Here is a 25,369-nt window from a genome sequence, read left to right on the forward strand (position 1 = left end):
CCATCAGCCCCAGCAAGCATGGCCAGGAATGCTGGGAGCTGTAGTCCAAAACGTGGAAAGCTGTTCACGTTCCGCCTCGCCCTGCTCTTCGCCCTCTCACAGCTACCGAGGCGACGACGTGCGGGACCCTCCCACCCTGGGGCCGCCAGAGGCGCCTCCACGACGACGCCCCTCTCCCGAACGCCCCTCGCGACGACCCCCGCCTCAGTTTTGGCGCGCGTGCGCAGAACTCATCGAGGCGCGAGCTGTCTCCTCCCCTTGCTGGGCTCGGTCTGCGCGGAGGCAGGCGAGCGAGCGAGCGAGGGGGCGGGGTGTGTATGCGGCCGAGCTGGTAGCGGCGCGGCCTGCCTGCCTGGGCCTTCGGGACTGGAGAGCGAGAGCGAGGGAAGGAGGAAAGATGCGGTGGAGCTCGGGGCTTGGCCGGGGGGCGCCGCCAATGCCGCCGCAGCTCCTGCTGCTGCTGCTGCTCCAGGGGGCGGCTGGGGAGCCGTGCGCCGCCGCCTCGCCTTGTCCTTGCCGGCGAGGAGTGTTGGATTGTAGCCGCCTCCGTCCGGCCGGCCGGAGTTTGGAACCGGGCCTGCTCTCGCCGTTGCCTCCTAGCATCACCGCGCTGTGAGTATCGCTCATGACTCCCTCCACAGCGGGCTGGTGAGGCTTTACCTGGCTGGCTGTATCGGGGAAGGAGGGGAGGGCCGGGCTGGGGGTCTCCGCCCCGTCGACACGGCAGGTGCGTCTCACACTCCCTCCGTGGCAGAGTTGCTGTTTTAAGATCATAAAAGGGTGAAACAGGTTTTGTTTTTGTCTATACTGAGGGCGAAAAGTGAGTCGCGAGGTTATGTACCTTGACACAGAAGGGAAGGCCAAGAGAAATGGTCGTGTGGCTCCTCCGTACTTCTGACGGTGCCGGGACTCAGTGTCTCAAAACAATGGAAGCTGTTTGGATTCTCTCTTCTCTTTCCCGACTCTGCGAACTCTTCAGATAGTAAATTGACTTTTGTATTTACTAAATGCTGAGGATCGTGTGCGACTCGCTTGTTCGAAGGGTTCCAGCGGGCGCTGGATCTACTTCAAGCATGCTGCAAAATAGTTTGCCGAATTGTGTTGTGTCATCTATAGCACTTCGGAACCCTTCAGACAACCTCGTTCCGGTTGGTCCATATTACTAGACAAGGTTATATAGCTCTAGCCTTCCCAAGTCTATATACCAGTGAGAAGGTGGGCAGGGGATGGCATTGATTGTCTGAAACTGGCCTTGGTGAATCTGGGGTATGTTCTGTTTACTTTTGTTGGATTAAAAATGTTCTAAAATTAAGAGCACTTCTAAGTTTTGCCATAATGGTCAAGCGTCCAGAGAAAGGGATATCCATCAATATTGCTTTAACACAATGTATTTCAAGGCTGCCAGATAGGAGAATGTTTGCAGTGTCATGAAGGGGTGTGTGTACACTGAGAAATCCTGAAGTATGTTTATTTGATCAGTAGCCGGTTAAAGAACAGCAAGCAGAAATAAATGGATAGTTCTCACAATGGAGTGATGTAAGAAGATCCTCCAAGGATCTGTGTTATTAAGAGCCGTGATTTTTAACTTGTCTATTAATGACCTGGAGGTAAGGTCGAACAATAATGTAGCGAGACTTACAGATGGCATCAAATTATTCAGGATGGTAAAAACAAAAAGGAATTATGAACACTACCAGAAGGATTTGTCCAAATGGGGGAAATGGGGGCGGGGGGGGGAAGGCAAACATAGTTCAATGTAAGTAATTGTTAAATGATGAACACTGGGGCAACAAATGATAACTTCACATAAACAAGGAAGAGTCTTGTGGCACCTTAAAGACTAACAGATTTATCACGGCCTAATCTTTCATAGACTGAGTGGTCTGCAGTCCATGAAAGCTCATACTCTGATAATTGTTTTAGTCTTTGAGTTACATAAGGCTATCATGACTACTGCTCTGGAAATGAACATAAGAACATAAGGACCATGCTGAATCAGACCAAGGGTCCATCTAGTCCAGTACTCTGTTCACACAGTGGCCAACCAGCTGTTGACCAGAGATCCGCAAGCAGGATATGTTGCTACAGCACCCTTCCACCGATGTTCCCCAGAAACTGGTGTATAGAGGCTTACTGCCTCTGATATTAGAGGTAGCACATAGCCATCAGGACTAGTAGCCACTGAGAGCCTTCTCCAGGAATTTATCCAACCCCCTTTTAAAGCTATCCAAATTGGTGACCATCACCACATCTTCTGGTAGGGAATTCCATAGTTTAACTATGCACTGTGTGAAGTCTTGGTGAAAACATCAGTGAAAACATCAACCCACAGTATTGGACAGCTGTGAAAAAGATGAATTCTATGTTGTGATCATTAGGAAAGGGACTGAAAATAAATTTCTCCATATTATAATGCATCTACATAAATCTGGAATTTGGAATACTGTGTACAGTTCTGTTCACCATGCCTTAAAAAGGATATTGTAGACAGGAAAGGGTACAGAAAAGGGCAGTCAAAATGATCAGGGATTGGAGCAACTTCTCAACAAGGATAGGTTATAATGTTTGACGCTATTTAGTTTGAGGGGGAATATGATATACATGTATAAAATTATGTATGCCTTGGAGAAAGTGGATAGAGCTTTCTCTGTTTCTAACAGTACTACAACTTGGAGTCATCCAATGAAGTGAATGGTGGGAGATTTATGACATTCAAAAAGAAGTACTTCTTCACACAGCAGATGATAATGCTGTTCACTTCCTCAAGTTGTGATGATGGTTACCAACTTTAGATAAAAGAGATTAGATCATTTCAAGGAGGATAATGCTATCAGTGGCTACTAGCCATGATGGCTATGTGCTAACTCCAGGATCAGAGGTAGCATGGCTCTGCATACCAGTTTCTATGGAGCAGTGGTGAGAGAGGACTGTTGCCCTGGTGTGCTGCTGATTAGCCATTTGGTTTGATCCAGCATGGTTGTTTTTGTGCAGCTGGAGAGGATAGATAGCTACTTTGGTATTCTCCATTGAGTAGACCAGTATATCATTGACCTTTTCAGATATGTTCCTTTTTGCCTGTTAATTGTTTCACTGAAAATATTGGGACAGATTATGATTTCTTCTTTTCTTCTAAAACATTTAGTAAAGTGCCTTGAGCATCAGCTATGTATGTAATTGTGGTTTATTGGGTTCTTCTGTTTCTGTGGTTCTTAGTCCAACCTTTTCAAGTCCAACCTTTTCAACCCTGTTGGTTTCTAAAATGCAAATCTTGGGGCAGTTCCTCAGAAATACATTGTCTCTATTCCTTTTCAGAGTATCTACCGACATTATAAAACCTTACATTACAAAGTTGAGCTTTATATCAGTTTAGCGGTCATGACTTCCTACAATGAGTCTGGAGATTATAGTTTGGTGCAGAAGGATTTGGGGGTGTTATAAAGAAGCCATGTGAATGGCTACAGGAACCCTATGCTAAGTATTGTTGAATACATGGAATAACAAGTGTTTCCAAATTACATACAAGAGATGAGTATAATAGAGTAAGGTGGTGTAGGTTTACATATTTGTATTATGTTTCAAATATATCATGAAAGAAACATTTCAGTATATAGAATCCTTTCTTCCGGGTGGTTGTTAATTCTGTGTTCAGTGATATTCTCTAGTCATTGGTCATTAGCCTAGAGCTGCTTCTGACCTTTCCTAGTCTGCCTTAATGCCAAGTACTTCAATGATGAGAGCACTTAACCTGCTTCCTAACAGCATTACTTGTACTGCAAATGAGTAAGACAATTGCTAATGAAGTGACTTCAAATATCCTGAACATATTACTCAAGCCAGGGGACTGTGATTTTGTCATGCCTCTAAACTTGGACAAGATAGCAGAGGGTGGGCTAAAGTAGCCTTCTACAAAAAAGAGTCTTGTGGCACTTTAAAGACTAACAGATTTATTCTGGCACAAGGTTTTGTACATTTGAGCTTGCTTTGTCAAGATGCATGAAGTGTTATCCTCAGTTGGCAGATGATATATACACACATGAGTACAGAGAGAGAAAATTGTAAACAATGGGGTCTGTGACATTTCTGTGCAAAGCTCAAATGTATACAAGTTCAGATGTATATTCTTTGCATAGAAATGTCAAAGAGCTCTTGCATTTCATGCTCTTTTGGACCTACTGTTTACAGTTTCCCTTCTCTGTACCTGTGTGTATGCACAGGACAGTTTGTTGTGTTTTCCTGCAACAGCCTAATGTGTCCCTCTAAATAAAAGATCTGTAACACTTTCTTTTTTACAATATTTAATTTTCTTTTGTAGAAATGTCCTAAGTCCGAAAAAGTTTAAGGCCTAATTATTCTCTTATAAAGATAATGACTACGAAATGTATGTGATCATTTAGTGCAGTTTAATTTTAATCTATCATTTATTGGTACTTCTGAATAGGATTGCAGCCCAATCCTATCCATGTTTACATGAAAGTAAGTTTAGCTGAGTTCAATGGAATTTGCTCCCATGAAAGAGTGTGTAGGATTGCAGCCAGAAGTGCACAGTATGAGAGAGATTTTCTGCTGCTTGCTTGAGTAAATCTGTTGAACAGCTGCTAGCTGCTCTTTTAAGTTTAATTGAAAAAAATGTGTTGGCTTTTAAAGCTTTAGGAAAGTGCCATCATTGCTAATGGTTCCCACTCTCAGAAAATGCTCTGCTACTAAGCGTGGGCTTTATTTAATCAAGATAAGGGAGGCACCTCACGTAGCATCTAATGTTCCAAATTGTGCAATAAATTTGTGACTTTGTTCTGTTGTGTAAGACTGTATACTAAACAGTCCATAGGTGAAAATAAGTGGCTGGAGACTATGCTTCTAGAAAACATACTGTGATACATGTAATCTGATACTAGGGGAATGAGGTAGTCTCATTGAACTGATCCCACTTATCATTTAAAGTGACACTCTACCAATGCATTTCACTCTAAGGCTGCCCTGTTGATCAAAGCAGGGTATACCTAAGAGCAAACATACCTAGATTAGGCTGCATGTGTTGCAATACACACAAAGACATTGCTATTTTTATCTGGATGGTGATTTTTTACCAGAATGTGAGCTGAAAAGTCACCCATGTATGTACATCTTCGAATCTTTTAGAGAGATCATGTCTTGACCTATACTCTTCGGAACACATCTATTTTCAATTGTTAAATGGTTGTGCCTTGTTTCTGTTTCTATATCGAGTCTTTTGTTTGAGTGTAATTTTGTATGTCCCATCGAAACCTTTTGCTCAGTTATACGGATGCTTTGAGATCTTCTGATTCTTGATTTTTTTTAAAAAAATGTGTTTAGTTACCATTATCTGAACATGCTTTTTCAATGATGCCTTTAATGGTGGTGGACTGTACTTCACTATATAACTTAGCATCTTTAAAAGCAATACCAGTCAATGATTTTTAAAAGAACAGTCATGGTTTGGACATTCATGAGTTTTAACTTCTAAACTAGTTAACAATAGGAATTTCCTTCACAGCTAAATCTGACCCTTTTAAGGCTCAATGGACACTCCTCCCCCAAGTCTGTTTGTCTTTGTGAGCTGAACTAGGGGTCTGTTCCCCAAATCCAGGAACTTTATTAGTTGCTGTTTTTTTCTGGTAAAGCTGTAATTGATGGAAATGGGGTTTATGGTGGCAGGGGAGCTCCGGCATATCAGAAAGGTAAGGTGGTGGGCTCTCCAGGTTGGAGGCGAGATGGCAGCAGGAAAAGAGGGATGGTTCCACAATGGAGCAGCGGCAGGAGGATGATAGAGGAGTCCCATGGCGCTCCCCTCTCATCCTCCTGTTGCTGCACAACCGAAAATCCTCCAGCTTAATGCAGGCCGAATTGCGCTGGCTGGCAGATTTGTGTCAGGGTCCAAGCCAGCGCAAGTTCACTGAGCTCCACCCCCAAAATGGATTCCTCTGACATCCGTAATTAACAACAGTTATTTTCCATTATTTTCTGCTGCTTCCTGTTTTTTAACTAGGTACCAATTCATCGTTCAGTGATTTCTAAGTAAAGCCTAGCGGTCACAGAAGAAGGAGACATCCTATGGATTGGTAACTGGTTATAAAAAACAAAAAGCAGAAGGTGGGAATAATTAGACAGTTTTCACAACAAAGGGAAATAAGCAATGGGATCCACAACACCACCCCCACTTTGAGTCTGCATTGGGACTAATGCTGTTTAATGTATCCATAAACAATCTAAAATGAGGTGTGAGCAGTGAGGAAACTTAAGTTTGCAGATGACACCCAATTATTTGAGGTGGTAAAATCCAAGCAGACTCTGAAGAGTTCCAAAAGGATCAACCCAAATTTGTGGGGAGGGAGGGGAGAATGATATTCCGTGTAAAGAAGTGAAATTCAGTGTACACTGGGGGGGGGGCTACAAATCCTAACTTCATAATTATGCTGATGGAATCTGAATTGGCTGTGACTATCTGGGAAAGAGATCTTTGGGTCATGGTCAACAGTTCACTGAATACATTAGCATTCAGAGTGCTCTTATGCATGTCTACTCATGAGTAAATCCCATCGAACGTAGACTTATTTCCAGGTAAATGTGAGTAGGATTGCAGCCTCACAAATAGCAATGAGATATGTAAATTCAATTTGGGATGTAAAAGGAACTGTTTTTAAAGTAAAACTGTCAGTGTCATAGTGCCCTTATGTAAATGTATAATGCAGTCATGTTTTTTCTCTCTCTTCCTTTTGCATCCTTTTTTCCTTGTGTCACTAGATTGTAATCTTGTGGGCAGAGACAGTCTTGTTTTATTGAGTGCATTAAAGCTACTCCGGGAGCCTTTTGGGCTGAAGAGTAGGGGGGAAATACTTTAAATAAATAAATACTGTGTATAGTTCTGGTTGCCCCATTTGAAAAAAGATATCACGGCCAGTGAATTGCAACCAAAAGGATCAAAGGAATGGCGCACCTTTCCTACTACCAAGGGCTAATTTGTGGCCTAGAAGACTAGAGTGCCGTGAGCCAGGAGGGGGATTATAAATGTGTGTTAATGTATTCATATGAAGAAAAGGGACAGATATGTTTCTCTCCATACTATTCATACATTTATAAATTGACAGCAGCAGCAGTTTCAGAATAGACAAGGAAGTACTATTTTGCACTACCAAGGAATCAAAAATTTGTTCAACATGATCCACACCCCACTTCAGTGAGTGGAAGGAATCTATGTTCTTCATCTGACCTTTAAGCTGGGGAGGTTGAGAAGAGACTCTACCTGCAGACACATTGTGCTTCCGAGGTGCTCAGGGCATGATGTCAGCTTAGTGTAATGTCAGGGACAAGACTCTGTTCCTCCCCAACGTTGCCAGGGAGGTGCAGATTCATGATGATGGAAACTTTCACTGGCTATCAAGACCAAACAAAAATGTTTTTCACACAACATACAGTTAATTTATGGAAGCCATTGGATGTGGAAAGAGAAGTTTTGAGAGAGGATGTCCTAACAGGGGGTGACATGATCGGGCTAGTCCTGATGCACAGTCACAGAAACAAAAGGTGTAGGGGAAAGAGATTATCTAGAGCTCAAATCACATTCACTCTAATTAATAGCACTTTGTGTGGTTTTTCCAAAGAACCACAGTTTGTCCAAATCTTCATGAGGACTTGGGCAATGCAGAAAACATGGGGAGGCAAACAAAAGGGGTTCTGGGTGCAATCCTTCTCACTAGGTGACAAGGGAAGCCTGTACTAGTTGGGTGGGGCTTCAGCCAAAGGTAGCCCAAAATGGATTGAACTTCTGTATACACACACACACACACACACACACACACACACAAGAGGGTGCAGAGTAGGAGGCTATAATGCATACAAGAACCTCCTCAAAATAGGGTAGATTTGTGAAGATATCTCTTCTTCAGTCTGTGTGACTGGTTCCTAAAGCTGAAGTTTGAGGCACGTTGAAACTCCTGAATCTCAGTAGCTGAAGGAAAACTATGTTTTTAAAAAGAACCTAAGCAGCAAGAATCTAAGCCGCCAGACAAGCAGGTTGTACTTCTGACAGTGGGGTAGCAAGGAGACCAAGGTGCTTTTTAACAGCATGGACCCAGATGGCACTGGTCCAACAGCTACAAAGAGAAGTATTCTAGTGGGCTGGTACCAGTGATTTCAAAGAAAGGGAGCCTGCCTATTGTGGCCAGGCTTTGAGTGTTTCAGCAGCATGGAACTAACCTAGGAAGCCTACTGCTTGGAGATCTTATACTGTTTTAACAAAAAATTCAGAGGAACAAAAGTATGCCCTACATGGCATGACAAAAATACAAATAGGTGAGGTAATGACCAGGTGGCATCAGTAGCTGTTCCAGTTGGAAGCTAAGGAATTGAGACAACCCCTTTCCAGAGCTATCTCAAAAGGAAAAATGAGGGCACTGTTGAGATGGGTGCTCAAAAAAAGAAGGTGCTGAGCCAACAGCTATTTAGGGAGTAGGTTCTTTTTGTAACAATGAAAGGTTTTTAGTACATACCTGGAGATTAGTTTAGTCATGCATCAGGAAATCACTTTGGGCTGGCAAGTGCATACATAATTATATTAGCATTTTGCTTATCTTAAGCCTATTGAATATTTGCAGTTCTGCTTAGCATGGTATTGCTAGATTTGACTTTGCCTGCATGACTAACAGATCCATTAGGCAAGGTTACTTCACTGTCATTTTTCCCACCTTGGCTTTAGCAAGAATTTCTCAAAGTAACCTTTTCAGTTGCCAACTCTCTCAAGAGCCTACCGTGCCTGCCCTACCTCTAAGCATCCTGCTAACAAATATATAGAGCACTTCCTATTAATCAGAAGCTGTGTGTCACCATGGCCTGTTCAGATCTTCCCAAGAACAGAGACAGTTGGCACCAGAGCTGGGCAAATATGGGCACAGTGAGGCTTCCAAATAAACACACATAAGGTTTAGGTTACACTTGTGTCAACTTCCCCAAATTAATTAGTGTGAAGGGGTGGAGATGGGCAAGAACTCGCAAAGCGTTTGAGCTGTCTGGGATTAAACTAGTTCACACCTTGAGAGTAAATAGTTCTTACTACTATAGCCGAATATTTATCTTGTTCATTAAGAGTCACCTGCATAAAACGTAATTAAGTTTTTAAAAGTTCGTAATGTCAGCCCTGGCCATGAACACTAAAAGCGGTTTACGATTTTGCAATTACTTAATCTGAAACAGAGGAAATTCTCCCTCCTCCTCCATTTGTTTACTTAATAACTGGCCTGAAACAAAGAAAGAGATGGCAAAGATATGACCATAAAAAGTGCAGGAGGAACCCCGTCACCACCGACCCTCTTTTCTTTCTCTTTACATTACAGAAAGCTTTATGTGTTTCTTATGAAGCTGTCTTATCTTGAGTTAGGCCATTGGTCCCTCTACTTGAATATCTACCTCTACTCTGACTATTGACAGCTTTTCAAGTTCTCAGGGAGGGGTGTTTCCCAGCCCAACCTGGAAAACCCACCTTCGTGCGGTTCGGGAGGCGGAAAATGTAATAACTTTTAAACGCCTCCTAAAACATATCTTTTTAAACAAGCCTTCCCTGGACTGTAATTTATTCTGGTTTATGTGATTTTAAAGTTTTAATCTGGATTTTATGGTTTTAGTTGTAAACTGCCCAGAGAGCTTAGGCTGTTCAGCAGTATAAATACATATGTAATAAATAAAAATAGTGTCAGAAATTGTCCTGCATGCAAATTTTTTCAGTTAGCCCTTTTAAAAAAGGCAATGTCTCTAATTATAAAGTATTCTTTAGCCAGGCTTAAGAGTTGATTTGGAAAATAAGTTAAATGCCTAGTAAATTTGCTGAAGGGATGAGGACAGAGAACCCCTTCTAAGACATTCCTGGGCCTTTCTCCTCCATACATCCTTCCAGGGACTGGGTGTTAAGGTCAAACCTTACTGCTTATAAGCATCAACAGCCACTACCCATAGAACCTGCTACTGCAACATCTTGTTCTCTCCATCTCTGCTCAAAATGAAATCGGGGCCTGTGGAGGGAGTTTTTGCCCTTCCATGTTGGAATAGGGCCAAGTGAGACACTCTGTTTAGAGCATGGGTGAGTCGGTGTGGGGGGAGTCAATGCACTGAGCAGAATTCTTTCCTCCATCTTCAATTTCCTTCTGCATTTTGGTGTCTTATGCCCCTCTTAGGATCCCTCTGAGCGGAGACCAGGCCACCCAATGATGTGAAGATGGATTTTCAACCATCACCACTCCAAGAGGATCCTTGATTGTAGCATTTTATTTTTCCTCATAAGAATGAATGGCAGCTATTCACTTATGGAAGAAAGTAAATACGTGTATTCTAAACCTGCATCCTTCCCCTGATGACCCCTTTCTTGAGGGAGACCGGTATAATGTCTCTTTCAGCAGTCTTGTAAACTTTATAATAGGAGCCATTCAGACCACTCCTGTCTGTGTAATCTGGCCCTCAGTTCTGTGTCTTTGTCATACTAGAATCATTCACATTTTATTCTCGTACATACCAAGCAGAAGGCTTTTAATCAAATGGGCATTGTTGGCTAAATGGAAAGTAAACTTAAACAGATCTAAAACTTTATGCTAACGAAGTTTGTTGATCTTCCAAGATGCTGCTCTTCCCAGAGAGAAAAAAACATAACTTGTGAATGAGTTCACAAGGGGAAAATATTTGAACCACTATTAAAGGGAGACTACACCAGTTATATATTAATAGTCCTAATCATAGTTTTAATCTTATGACACCAAGAAAAACCCCTTTGAACGGTGTTTTACACAGCCTAATAACACCAATGATATTCAATTAAGTTGGTTTGTTTTTTGTCTGGACTTATAATTCGGTCACCTTTTGGGCAACTAAAAACGATACCCAGGCACAGACGGAGAGTCATCGCCAATGCATGGGATCTCACCCTCTTTCTTCTACTGTGTGTGCTGAGACCAGAGGGGAGGTAAGCAGCCGCCACTGTGCTCTGCCATGTTTCTCTAGCTGGAAGCACTCGCTGCTGTGTTTGCACTCTTCCTCCTGGCAGAACAGAGCAAGCATGGCAAGTGGCAGCAACTGCAGCTTTTCTTTGACTGAGATGGAGCCAGAGAAGTGTGTGAGAGCATGCCAAGACTGGCAGCTGCCACAGTGGTTAGCTCTGTTTCCCTGCTTGACCCAGCCCTACCAGGTGTACTAGTACTGCATGAACTTGTCTTCCTGGCAGAGAAAAGGGGGAGTGTAGAACAGGAGGCAGGGGAAGAGGGATCAGTGACTGGAAGTGGGAGGTGCTTTCAGGATTAACTTGTTCTTATACATAAGACACAGGAAAGCACTGAGAAGCACATCTTCTTAGTTGTATCCGTGCTGACTTGGATACAATTGTTTATGTAGTGTCCACTGGGTGGAACTTTGGCCTCTGCTTGTCCAGTTACAATGGATACTTTTCAAATTATAGTGCCTAAAGATGTGGACAGGAACCTTGGAGAGGTGAGACCTACCATGTGTGTGCTTGGCCATTGCCTGCTTGGCTTATAAAAGCAGCTGGAGCACTGGCTGAGTAGGTAAGGGTAGTGGTGAACACTTCTCTACAACAAGGTGTGATTCTGTCATGCCTAAAGAAGGTGGTGTTGAGACCTTTGTTAAGAAAATCCTTTCTAAACCCCACTATATTGGAAAATTTCCAGCCAGTCTCCAATATTCCATTGTTGGTCAATGTGTTGAAACATGTGGTGGCATCTCAGCTCTAGGTATCTCTGAATATGGCTGGATCAATTTAAATCCACCTTCAGACCTGGTTATGGGACTGCTGTGCTAGGAACTGGCGAGGGAGGGCAAGTGTGTTCCTATTGCTTCCGCCAGACTCTTCAGTGACTTTTGATACCATTGATCACAGTATCTTTCCAAACATGTCCAAGTGGGACTTGGAGTCCCTGTTTTAAAGGGTTCCAGGTCTTCTTGAAGGAGTTGTTGGTGACCTGTGATGTCACTCAGGGATCCATCTTGTCCCCCATGTTATTTAACACATATGTGAATTACTGGGGAGGTTGTCCGGAGTTTTGAGGTGCAATGCCGTCAGTATGCTGATAACACCCAACTCTTTATCTCGCCTTTCCATCCAAATCTAAGGAAGATGTTGAAGGTCTAGATAAATGTCTGGTGCCACTAATCCAGACCAGACAGAAGTGCTCCTGATTAGTTGAAAGGTTGGTCAGGGATTCAGCCCTAAATCTGAATGGCCACTCCTGGTGATGCCCTGGAGTGTATTTGCATAACTAAGACTAAATTTATTTATTTATTTATTTATTTATTTATTACATTTATATCCCACCTTTCCACTAAAAATGGGGTCAACTACACCCATTTCTAGAAATGTCAGATCTGGCCATGGTAACACATGCCTTAGTTGCATCCTGTTGGGACTACTTAACATCCTCTACATGAGGCTGCCTTTGAGTAGTATTTTGACACTTCATTTGGTCCAGAATGCTGTGGCCAGATTGTTGATGAGCTGATTCTAGGGAGCATGTGACAACATGCTTGTTACAACAGCTTCACTGACTGTTTGTTTCTGTGCACAATTTAAAGTTCTGGTTATGTTGCACAAAGCTATTTGAAAGACTGTATTCTCCCTTATGAACCGTCATGGGCTTTAGAATCCTTGGGAAGAGGCCCTTCTCTCAGTCCTGCCACCCTCAGAGGCATATTTGGTGGCAATATGGTGGTTGCTCCCAGGCTCTTAAACTCAAGGGAAGCCAGATTAGCTTCATGTCTATTGTCCATCTGCAGACATGTAAACACATTTTTATTTAGGCAGGCTTTTGGCTGATGTACTGATGATCATCTAAGTTGATGTACTGCTGAAATAAGTTTTAATCTGTTGACTGTTGTTGGTTTTTCTTTTTCATTGATATGTGCTTATTTGATGTATTTATTGGGATATGTTTTTATTTGCTGAGTTTTAACATGCTACTTATCACTTCTATTTATATTGTTAGCTGCCTTGAGCACTCATTTTAGTGGAAAGGTTGTATATATGTGCATTATGCATAGGCTATTGTGCATAGGCTGTTTCAGTAGCATGTGCTATGATTGCAAGAAATTTATTACATTTATCTCACAACTCATTACTGTACTGTTATTTAAAATACAATACAATACATTGTCGGCCATGATGATGTGCAAAGCACTTAACAAACAATTAAAAATGCAGAAAGCAGCTATTTACAACCAAAATCATTAATTACAAAAGGCAAAGGAAAATAGCAAACCAAAAAATGACAACAGTGTCAAAGGTCCAGAACTGTCAGGTCAAGGGAAATACACACAGTAAAGGAGAAAGGAGTATAGCAGCTTGATCAGAGAAGGGAGAATTCCTTCTGGAATTGGAACAAGATATGATCAACAAATCTTAATGTTGAGGGGGGTGAGCAGGGAGCACATACAGAAGAATGTGACAAGAAAGCTGTCCATCAGTGAGCGGTGATAACTATATCATAAGCAACTATAATGTATACTCTAATTATTATAATTATTTTATATGTGTATTAAATGGCATGTTTTAAAAACTGCAGGGTCAATTAGACTCCCCACGCCATTCTTGTAGATGTTTGTACATTATATTGTAGAGTATTGTTTGATCCTGATGACCTCTTTGCAACAATACCATTTTACTGAAAAAGAAAAACTTTTAATGATGTCATGTTTAATACCTCCTCCTCCAAGTGTTTTATTTTTATAGTTTTCCTAAGGTACATTTGAACATACCCCCACCCCCACAAACTGCATTGAGAGTGGGTTTTTTTAACTGACAGTGGGTTATGCAAGATTCCCTTGCATTAATTTTTGTGTTACTAAACAGGCTGTCTGTGCTAGTCTTAATACTTAACTAATGAAAGGAGATTTCATCTTAATTGTTTTTTAACTGCTTATAAGCATAATCTTAGGGTAAGCGTGGCAAATTCACAAACTATTTTCTGACAAAGACTAGGTTAGGAATCATTAATTTCTAAGGGTCCAGACACAACTCGAAAAACTGTTTTGAGTCTGCAAAAGTGTGAGAACGGCTGCGTTTGGACAACACAATAGTCAGTGGTGGGTTAAAAGTCAACTCCAGGGTTGATTATCAATGGGGTACTCCCCAAATGACATGATTACAATCAACCGTGGAGTGGATTAACCGCAGCGTCAAGTTGACTATTAGTCAACTGTGTGTTTGACACATCTCTCACCCTCTCTCCATCCCAGTCCTCCCGCTGGTATCCCATCAGCCATTGCAAGTTCTGCCAGCTAGACTAGAGTGGCTGCCACTGCTCTGGTTGCTCTTGCTGGAGGACTCTGTGGCAGCCAAAACAGTCAACTCAATGGGGCAAAATAGCCCACGGAGCCCGACAGACAATACACTAACCAACGGTTGTGTGACTAGTCAACTCTGCAGAGCATTGTTTTTTTTCCCATTGGTTATTTTGGGAAAATAGTCAGCCATGGGGTGTGTGTTTTTGCCCGACAGACAACACAATAACCAAAAATTGACTATTCAATTAACGGTTGACTACTTAAACCACTGTTGGTTATTGTGTTGTCTAAATGCAGCCAATGTAAAATGTAGCTTCAGAAGAAATGTAGTATTTCACAGACTTGTGCTATAGACTTTCCTTCCCATTCATAATGTGCTAAGTGATGCACAGCATGCAGTGCATTTGCTCCTGTAACCAATAATATAGATACGTTCCCTGTGAATGTGGAGGATTTTGACAGTCTCCTGATTCACATGATCACAACCCACCGTGGCTTATTTAAGCTGGTGGCTGTTTTGAATAATCAACCCCTTTAGAGGGTTGCCATAGTTCGCCATGTCATCCAAACCCAGGTGGCAGGAGTTGTTGTTGGGGAAAACAACCCTCAAATAATAGTAGCCCACCCACCCCCTCAACAACTCCTGCCACCTGGATTTTGATTAAAATGGCCACTGGGGTGCACCACAGCAGCCCACCATGGTGGCCATTTAAATACACCATGATGGGCTGCAGTGATCATATGAACCGGTCAGTATGTGCTAGGTGTGGGCACTCTTTATATTGACAATAGTAGCAAATAACAAGATACATTATGCACAATTATCTTACTGTTCAGTTGAATGGTATAAACTAAGTTTCCAAAGGAAAAAAATAGATGCCAGATGGCTCACATGGTGATCAAGGGCATAAGTGCTGTGTTTGCCTTTCACATATCTGCCCATTACTTCTTAACGTGTAGAACAGAATCCCAGGGGATTTTTGGGGGGCAGTTTTTTTGGTGCAGTGTTGAAAGACACCCTAGGCTGGTATTTCGTCAGTGCTGAAGTATTAATCATTTATGGCAAAGGAAAGTAGCAAGTTGAACCCCCACCCCATGGGGGTAGTTTTGCCTGCACAGCTGACATAAGCAAAGCTTCAAGCTCTATATTAGGCCCTTGGAGATAAGCAGGGGAACCATTCTTACCAGCCTCTTTTGCTGCTGGTTAAGACCACTGGATTGAAAAATGCACAAAACGTTGCGGTATCAAAATAAAATGTGCATAGGTAGAACAAATAAAACTCTTCTTCTGGTAAGAGGAGTTCTGAAAAGATAAATATAGCAAACAGCTAAACTTCCTAAAGAATATCCCCCGAATGAAAAGAAAGCATTTAGATAATTCTGTGATGCTAGATACATGGTAGACACTGATCTTGAAGAATTTGCCACAAAGAATAGTTGGCTCTAGTGTCAGTTGAAACTATCTTTCATTCCTGTGGTAACACACAAATCCCTAGGTGGATGAAAGTGATTTCCACTCTAAGGTACAAGGCCTGCCTTTTTCATACATTTCCCAGAGCCAAGAAAACACAGCTAGCCAGAGGAAGAGTTTTATGCAGGCAACTTGTAAACAATTGGACTATGTAATTAGAGCTGTGTAACAGGCTTTCTCAGACTTGTTCATAGTGAAAACTCCGCCTTAATAAGATTATCTGAAAGTCCTGACCCATTTGCAGCTAAATAATATCTCTGTGGCAGCTAGAGCCATCATTATCTTGGAACAGTGGTATTAGAAAGTCATTTCTGTTCAGTCTGGAGATGATGAACTAATACTATACATCAGGCAGGATACTTTGCTGACACTGACTGTTAATATTAGAAACCTATTGTGTCAGTTTGACCTTGAAAGAGTAGACTTTTGACATCAGGCAGCTGTACCCATTAATCTGGGTCTGGAGGATGCTGACAGAAGGCAATTGGCAAGGCAGTTTGAATTTCCCTATAAGTGAGACAATCCTTGATGCTTCTTTGCACTGGAATAGGTTGTGATTTATGGAAGGTTGCTGATCAAGTATGCTAGAGAGCTTAAACATTTTTCTTTTTAGTGGTAATGGTATAGTAGAGATGCAATTTGGCTTCTTTGAATGCCTCCTAAGTCTCCAGATTTCCTATTAAGCTGATTTGAGTCTGTGTTAGGTTTTTTTGAGTTGTAAAGCTGAACATATATCTGGAACTGACGAGCTGATGGTTTTTCCTTACTTCGTTGCTGTGGGGCCACATTCTAGTGTGAACAAGGCCCTAGTCATCTGCAGTGCTCTTTGCTTAGCATGAAGCATGATGGTGAAGGAAAGGGCAGCTTCTGTGGCAACTAAAAGCCAAAGGAATGCGAAAATGAAAAATATCATGTTGCCATTTAAAAATGAAGCATGTTGCAGCATATTTTTGTAGGTGCCTGTTCAAATGCTTTTACCTCAACCATTAATGTGCAGTTATAGAGCTTGAAGTGCCCTAACCTAATATTTGAAGATTAATGGTGATTTTAGTTCCATCTTTGTTTTGGCTATTGAGGAAGAAAGATAATGCACATTCCTCTGTTACATACTGTGATTCTGCATACGTACACTGAATTATTTACTGGTTTGTGGTACTGAACAGCACATTAACAGCACATCTTACTTCATGATTCTGGTATTTTAATAATCTATTGCTTGCTACAGTTGAATCCCTGTAGACTAGAATACATACTCCGTTTTTGTAAGACTATTTGCTTTTTCTCTGCTGCACCTAGTGTTTATTTTCCCCATAAATATTCTGATGACATTATGATACTGGAAAGCTGAAGAGAAGGAAGTTATTATTTGGTGGTATTTATACCATGCTAAAGAGATTTGGTCACAATGGAGACAATTTGTGCCTCCTAAAATAAGTTCAGGGAGTTCACTGAAGGAAAGTTTTTCATTCCATCTTTCCTCCTGCACCTGCTTAAAAGTAAGCCCCCTTGCCTCCATCTTGAAGAAACCCCCCCCCCCCAACCCTCCAGAGAGGCTTTTTGGTGGGTGTGGTAGGGCAAAGAAGATGATGGGAAACTTGCACTGTAAGAACTTCTTTCACTTATCTTAGAATCCAAGCCCTATACAGGGAAGAGGATTTCTCTTTAGAGTTATTTATTTATTAACTGCATTTCTATACTGCCCAGTAGCTGAAGCTCTCTGGGAGGTTCACAAAAATTAAAGCCACAGTTTAAAGTATAAAACTTAAACCACATTATAAAAGTACAACCAGAATAAAAACCGAGCCGCAATACAGAGATTTAAAATACAGATTTAAATGCAGTCAAAAAGAGTATAATGTAAGTGCCAGGCAAACATTTCTAGGGAGCTCATTCCACAGCCGGGGTGCCACAGCAGAGAAAGTCCTCCTCCTGGTAGCCACTTGCCTCACTTTCTTTGGCAAGGCCTCACGGAGAAGGACCCATGAAGGTGATCTTAGGGTCTGGGCAGGTACATATAGGAGGAAGCATTCCTTCAGATAACCTGGTCCCAAGCCATTTAGGGCTTTGAAAGTTAATACCAGCACTTTTAATCGGGTCTGGACCTGGACTGGCAGCCAATGAAGCTGGAAAAGTACTGGCGTAATGTGGTCTCGTTGGCCAGTCCCTGTTAACAATCATGCGGCTCTGTTTTGTACCAGCTGAAGTTTCCGAACCATTTTCAATGGCAGCCCCAATTTCCTGATTGTAATTTGCTTGCTTTATTTATTTTGCAACCTTTTGTGAAATACCCATGGTTGCTCATCGTTGCTGAGAGATGTAAGTAGACTTTTATAAATGCAACAGTCCCCTTTTCCTATGTAGCTCTAACTGCTGTTTATCATGCCCAGACCTAAAATGAACACTTGCTTGATCTGGTAATCAGGTCTTGATATTCTCCTCACCCCCACCCTTCCAGGATAAATAACCTTTTCATGCCTAATGCCTCAATAGATGAAATGGCTACTGTTTGCCAGATTCACATTATGAAACTGTAACTAGTTGTAACTAACGACAAAATGGAGGTGCAGTTCAGATGGATTGCTTGATTAAAGAACAATCAACCTGCAAAACTCTAACCACCTTTTGTTTCTGAGTGAGCTTACAGGAAGTTCTTGTGCTTGCCTTTTCATGACATCTGGAAGCTCTGACATGTTTAGAAAGTGGGGTGGGATTCCATCTGCTTAGCTATGCTTATCGATTTGTTTCTAACATGTTAGTGATAGCTTTGTCTAACAAGGTGCTATTATTTTTGCTTCTGAATAGTAAGTAATATACACACACCTTTGTAGGGTCTCCACTTCTGTGCCCAGCTTTTTTGTTTTTGGGATGAAGCAGTTTCCAACAACATAGTTTTGTCTGACTATATTCAAAGTTGAAAATAAGAGGGCCTGCAGGCAAGTACTTGATGTTTGGATTAGACTGATGTACATTGCTGTCGCAGCACATATAGCAGAATGCATGCTTGAAGTTACTTCTGGGGAAATAGTGCCATGTCATGATGCTAAGGCAGATTTTTGGAATACTATATAATTCAGAATATGAAGCCGATCATCCCAGAATTTGGCAGAAAGAATAACACAATAAATGATTTTGAAGGAAGAAATGTTTACAGCTAACCTTATCAATGAAGTGTGGAGTGGTACCTGATTAACTACTCAGCCACTTTGTAGTAAAAGATTTATTAAATCTGAAAATTCACCATAGCAAATTGAGCCTCTGCTCTTCTGATTGCTCAAATCAGAAAATACATTTTGAAAAATCTGAAATAGGAAGTTATATTTGCTCTTCTGTTGTCATTTTGAATGAAAAACGGCTGTTGATGTAGGAACAGAAAGAAAGGCACTACAAAATTTAAGTCACTGTTGCAGTGATCAGTGAAATTCTAGTATCAGGGATAAAGCTGCTTTAAAAAAACCAGGGGAAAGTGGCTAATACTTCATTGATAGACAGGTATGGCTGGCTAGCTGAGGCAGAACTTTCTGTTTTTAATAGAGACATTGTTCAAGCACGCAAGCATCCATCAACAGTTTGCTCACTCTGACAAGATAAACTGCTTGCCATCTCTGTTATCTGGACTGTTTCATAAACCTGCTCTAGGTGCCAGCTCTGCTCTCACATACTGTGCTTGAGCTGTCAGCACAAGCAGCCTGGGTTTCATCTCCCTTCTGGAGAAGAGCCAAAATGCATTAACAAGGTAAAATAGAAGTCTGCTTTGATTATTGTGTTTGCTGCTGATCTAGGAGTCCCCGTTATAGGCCCAATGTTTTATTGTGTTAGGAATGAACAGAAAAAATATTCTTGCACTAACAACAGTTTACTCTCCCTTCATAGTTTGTTGGAGCCTTCCAAACAAACACAGAAAACATGCTGTTCTCAAGGCATAATAGGAGGTTTCTTCCAACTTCCGTTCACCTTCCAGAGTGATAGGTGTCCGGTGACATTACCGCATTGTTCAAGTTACACTGAATGCCTGCAGTTTGTTGAATGTAGAGATTAATGTGAATATTGATAATCCTGGTGAATTTGTGAAATCTAAGATGCGCCAGTGAGTGTTGAATTGCCCGAAATGTGATTGTCAGCATTTATTGTTATTATTATTATTATTATTATTATTTATTTATATAGCACCATCAATGTACATGGTGCTGTACAGAGTAAAACAGTAAATAGCAAGACTCTGCCGCATAGGCTTACAATCTAATAAAATCATAGTAAAACAATAAGGAGGGGAAGAGAATGCCAACAGGTACAGGGAAGGGTAAGCAGGCACAGGGTAGGGAAAAACTAACAGTAGAAAGTAACAGTAGAAGTCTGCACAACATCAAGTTTTAAAAGCTTTAGGAAAAAGAAAAGTTTTTAGTTGAGCTTTAAAAGCTGTGGTTGAACTTGTAGTTCTCAAATGTTCTGGAAGAGCGTTCCAGGCGTAAGGGGCAGCAGACGAAAATGGACGAAGCCGAGCAAGGGAAGTAGAGGCCCTTGGGCAGGCAAGAAACATGGCATCAGAGGAGCGAAGAGCACGAGCGGGGCAATAGTGTGAGATGAGAGAGGAGAGATAGGAAGGAGCTAGACCGTGAAAAGCTTTGAAGGTTAACAGGAGAAGTTTATATTGGATTCTGAAGTGAATTGGAAGCCAATGAAGAGATTTCAGAAGCGGAGTAACATGGTCGGAGCGGCGTGCTAAGAAGATGATCTTTGCGGCAGAGTGGTGAACAGAAACCAACGGGCTGATGTGAGAAGAAGGAAGGCCAGAGAGAAGAAGGTTGCAGTAGTCCAACCGTGAAATAACCAGTGCATGAACAAGCGTCTTGGCAGAAGAGACAGACAAAAATGATCGAATCCTGGCAATATTATACAGGAAAAAACGACAAGATTTAGCTACTGCCTCAATATGAGGAATAAAGGAGAGCGAGGAGTCGAAGATAAAGCCAAGGCTACGAGCTTCCTTGACCGGAGTAAGCGTAACATCATTGACAGTAAGAGAGAATGAGAGATGAGGAGAAGGTTTAGGAGGAAAAACAAGCAATTCAGTCTTTGCCATGTTAAGCTTCAAGCGACGATGAAGCAGCCAAGCTGAGATATCTGAAAGACATGCCGAGATACGATCGTGAACATCAGGAGAAAGTTCCGGAGATGACAGATATAGTTGTGTATCATCGGCGTACAGATGATATTGGAGACCATGAGATTGAATAAGCTTGCCCAAGGGCAACATGTATAAGGAAAACAACAACGGGCCAAGCACCGAGCCTTGCGGAACCCCTACTGAAAGGGGAAAGGAGGAAGACGAGCTGCCATTAGTCAACACGCTGAAAGAGCGACCCGCTAGATAGGAGGCAAACCAGTTATAGACAGAGCCACAAAATCCAAGGTCATGAAGGGAATCTAAGAGAAGATCATGATCAACCGTGTCAAAGGCTGCAGTTAGATCAAGGAGAATAAGAACGGAATAATGGCCTTTAGACTTGGCAGTAAGGAGATCATTGGTGATCTTAGTAAGGGCTGTTTCGGTGGAATGCAGAGGACGGAATCCAGATTGAAATGGATCCAAAGCAGAGTTACTAGAAAGAAAGTCAAGACAGCGAGAGTAGACCGCACGCTCCAGGATCTTTGAAACAAACGGCAACAAAGAGACAGGTCGGTAGTTAGACAGAGATAGCCTATCAAGAGTAGGTTTCTTGAGAATGGGAGAGACTGTAGCATGTTTAAAAGCAGAAGGAAATGAACCAGAGGACAGAGAAAGATTAATAATATGTAGCAAGGAAGGGAGGATAGCAGGAATAAGATTAATAAAGACGCGAGAAGGAATCGGATCACGAGAACAAGTGGAAGGCTTCGAAGAGCGCAGTATTGTAGACAGTTCATCCGCAGAGACCGAAGGAAACGCAGAGAAATTTGCAAGAGGAGCTGACAGATGAGGAACAGGAACTGGAAGAGGAGCAGAGCTGGCCAGATCAGAGCGGATAGTTTGGATTTTAGCATTGAAAAAAGAGGCAAAGTTGTTAGCAGACAGAGAGGCGGGGAGAGATGGCGGATTAGGCTTCAGAAGAGAATTGAAGGATGCAAAGAGCCGCTGAGGATGCCTAGCATTTGACTGGATCAGCGTTGAGTAGTACTGCTGTTTGGCCAGTGAGATGGCAGAAGAGAAAGAGGAAAGTACAAATTTGTAATGGACAAAGTCTGCCCGGTCCCTGGTCTTACGCCAAAGGCGTTCAGCTGCCCGGGAACAAGAGCGAAGGTAGCGGAGGGAAGAGGTGAGCCACGGTTGGGGTTGAGAAGGGCGAACTATCCGAGTTGTAGATGGAGCAAGATTATCAAGAGTTGAAGATAAGGAGGAATTAAAGAAGGAGACAGCTGAGTCCAAGGAGACAGCCGAACAGACAGAAGGAAGGGAGGAGGCTAGGGACTGGGAAAAAGCCTCGTAATTGATAGATTGCAAGTCACGACAATTGATCTATATCCAAAACTTAGGAGAAGATGTATCTATTTTGGGGGAGTCAGAACAGTCACCTGATATTGTCAGTATTCACATGTAAATGTAAACATTCACAAAAGTTTAGACATTTGCTGTAACACTCTAATTCTAACAATGGAAGATGTAGTAGAAACATGAGCATGTTTTCTGAAGATTTCAGATAGCTCATGGACTTCTTCTGACTTCCTTTCAGAATTAATGTGGTTCATCATATCATTTTGTGGTCCACCAAAAGGTACAAAAAACTGAACATTTCTGCATTTTTATGGCTTTGAGAAAGTTTTGTGATATACAATTTTCATAGACAAATAGATGGATTCCCTACCTCTCTCTCTTTCATATTGCAGTATTTACTCTCCCTTCATGACATTCGTTTCTGTTCCTATTGACAGCCTTTTCATAATATAAAGGCTACAGTTTATTGACTTCTACAGTTTATTGACTTCTAGGTGCTTCCCAGCCCTTCTTTTATTTCTAGTTGTTAAGTCTACTTATGAACTATTTCAGAGATCTGAGTCAAGACAAACACGATAACTTAAGAGCTGAAAGATTCCCTTGGTATATTACATATATTTGAGCATCACTTTTGTATAAGCCGTATTGTAAACATGGTGATTTATAGAGCTACCTAGATATGGAATGTGCACTAGTTTAGAATACAGAGTTAAACAAGTACAACTTGCTATATCAGTACTCTTTGTCCTGAATGGTTTAATAAAGTAGTTGTGCGCAATATTAAGTGTGTTTCTATTGGTTATGTGTAATATCTTCCTCTTTAATTCAAGACTGGTTCAGATGTTCAGTCCCCGTCATTTTGTCACAGTGTGAGTTTTAAAATAAGCAGCCAGCCATGTGAAGTCTTAAAAGTACCGGCGTGGGAAAACTTCATTGTTACGTTTGAATTGTCCCTCAGAATCTGTGTTTTTGTTTTATATATTGCTGCAAAATCAAATGTCTTTCCAATAGTTCATGCCCATAAATATTATTCCTATAAACTAGGCCCTAGCCAACATAACCAGTGGTGAGGGATTATTATTATTATTTATTTATTTATTTATTTATTTATATAGCACCATTAATGTCCATGGTGCTGTACAGAGTAAAACAATAAAGAGCAAGACCCTGCCGCATAGGCTTACATTCTAATAAAATCATAATAAAGCAATAAGGAGGGTAAGAAAATGCACCAAACAGGCAGTATAAAAGTCAGAACAATTCAAGTTTTAAAAGCTTTAGGAAAAAGAAAAGTTTTTAGCTGAGCTTTAAAAGCTGCGATTGAACTTGTTGGATGTTTGGAGTTGCAGTCCAACAGTATCTAGAGGGCCACATGTCTCTTGTCCTTGCAATAAACAACAGAGATGATTGTTGAACTAAAGTAACTTGAGCTTGCAGCCCATTACTTTGATGTAATTATCAATCTATTTGGCAATTCCTGCTATCAGAACTTTGATCAGCTGCTGTCCATTGTTGAGCTCATACAAGTTTTGTCAATGTATTCTGGAGTAATAAAATACCTGTTCTTGATGGACTTATGATCACAGTTATTCGTAAGAGATATTTCTGGTTTGTGTAGTGATCTTTTCCCAATTCTCTACTATTGAGCTTCAGTACCATTTGAATACTATGGAACTTCCATCAAATGTAACACTCTGTATATGTAATTTTTCAATATTTCCAACAATGGCAGAACAATCCTATGAGTAAGAGAGAGGGAAGAACTAAAGCAGAGAAAGCACCTTTTCCAAACCCTGTTGGCTCATACCAGAATGGGGGTGAAGCCTTTCCCCCCCTTTTTAATCTGGCTGGTTTTGCCCTCTTTCCTTCCTTCCTTGCTATGCCAGCTCCAGTGCTGAAATAGGTCTTCCCCCATTCCAGGTGAATGGGGTGGGTGCGTGTTGAGGACATGGGAAGGCTCTGGATCTTGTGGGAACAGTCTCTCCCACCGTGCCCACGGAATGCCTACAGATCACCTCTTTTTCGTACTCTCTAAAGTTGGAATGGCATTGGATGGGGATATGTACACAGCCTCACCGAGGCGTGCGAGGTCAGATCTCCCTCTCTGAGACATAACCTACTATGGCTTCTGGGTATTTGTCCTAACAGGTACCATAGGTTCCCACAGGGAACGCTGTGGACATCATATATCTTGACTTCAGCAAAGCTTTTGACAAAGTACCACATGACATTCTGATTAACAAACTAGCTAAAAGTGGGCTGGATGGAACAACTATTAGGTGGATTCACAGTTGGCTACAGAATCGGACTCAAAGAGTACTTATCAATGGAACCTTCTCAAACTGGGGAGAGGCAACGAGTGGGGTACCTCAGGGCTCAGTCCTGGGCCCAGTGCTCTTCAACATTTTTATTAATGATTTGGACGAGGAGGTGCAGGGAACGCTGATCAAATTTGCAGATGACACAAAATTGGGTGGGATAGCTAATACCCTGGAAGACAGAAACAAACTTCAAAGTGATCTTGATAGGCTGGAGTGCTGGGCTGAAAACAACAGAATGAAATTTAATAGGGATAAATGCCAAGTTCTACATTTAGGAAATAGAAACCAAAGGCACAGTTACAAGATGGGGGATACTTGGCTCAGCAATACTACAAACGAGAAGGATCTTGGAATTGTTGTAGATCACAAGCTGAATATGAGCCAACAGTGCGATATGGCTGCAAGAAAGGCCAATGCTATTTTGGGCTGCATTAATAGAAGTATAGCTTCCAAATCACGTGAGGTACTGGTTCCTCTCTATTCAGCCCTGGTTAGGCCTCATCTAGAGTATTGCGTCCAGTTCTGGGCTCCACAATTCAAGAAGGACGCAGACAAGCTGGAGTGTGTTCAGAGGAGGGCAACCAGGATGATCAGGGGTCTGGAGACAAAGCCCTATGAAGAGAGACTGAAGGAACTGGGCGTGTTTAGCCTGGAGAAGAGAAGATTGAGGGGAGACATGATAGCACTCTTCAAATACTTCAAAGGTTGTCACACAGAGGAGGGCCAGGATCTCTTCTCGATCCTCCCAGAGTGCAGGACACGGAATAATGGACTCAAGTTAAAGGAAGCCAGATTCCAGCTGGACATCAGGAAAAACTTCCTGACTGT

At 41.8% G+C, this 25,369-nt stretch overlaps 1 protein-coding gene across 1 annotated transcript in view; it reads left to right on the forward strand.

The window, feature by feature from the left end:
• Positions 1-356: 356 nt before the first annotated feature.
• LRIG2 (leucine rich repeats and immunoglobulin like domains 2) overlaps positions 357-25,369 on the forward strand; it is a 53,604-nt gene continuing 28,591 nt past the window's right edge. The window contains exon 1 of the mRNA XM_063143348.1: positions 357-612. Coding sequence (XP_062999418.1) covers positions 398-612 — 215 coding nt within the window. The 5' untranslated portion in view covers positions 357-397. The remainder of the gene's footprint in view (positions 613-25,369) is intronic.

The sequence above is a fragment of the Elgaria multicarinata genome, chromosome 1 (assembly GCF_023053635.1).
Source record: "Elgaria multicarinata webbii isolate HBS135686 ecotype San Diego chromosome 1, rElgMul1.1.pri, whole genome shotgun sequence".
Classification (NCBI taxonomy): Eukaryota; Metazoa; Chordata; class Lepidosauria; order Squamata; family Anguidae; genus Elgaria; species Elgaria multicarinata.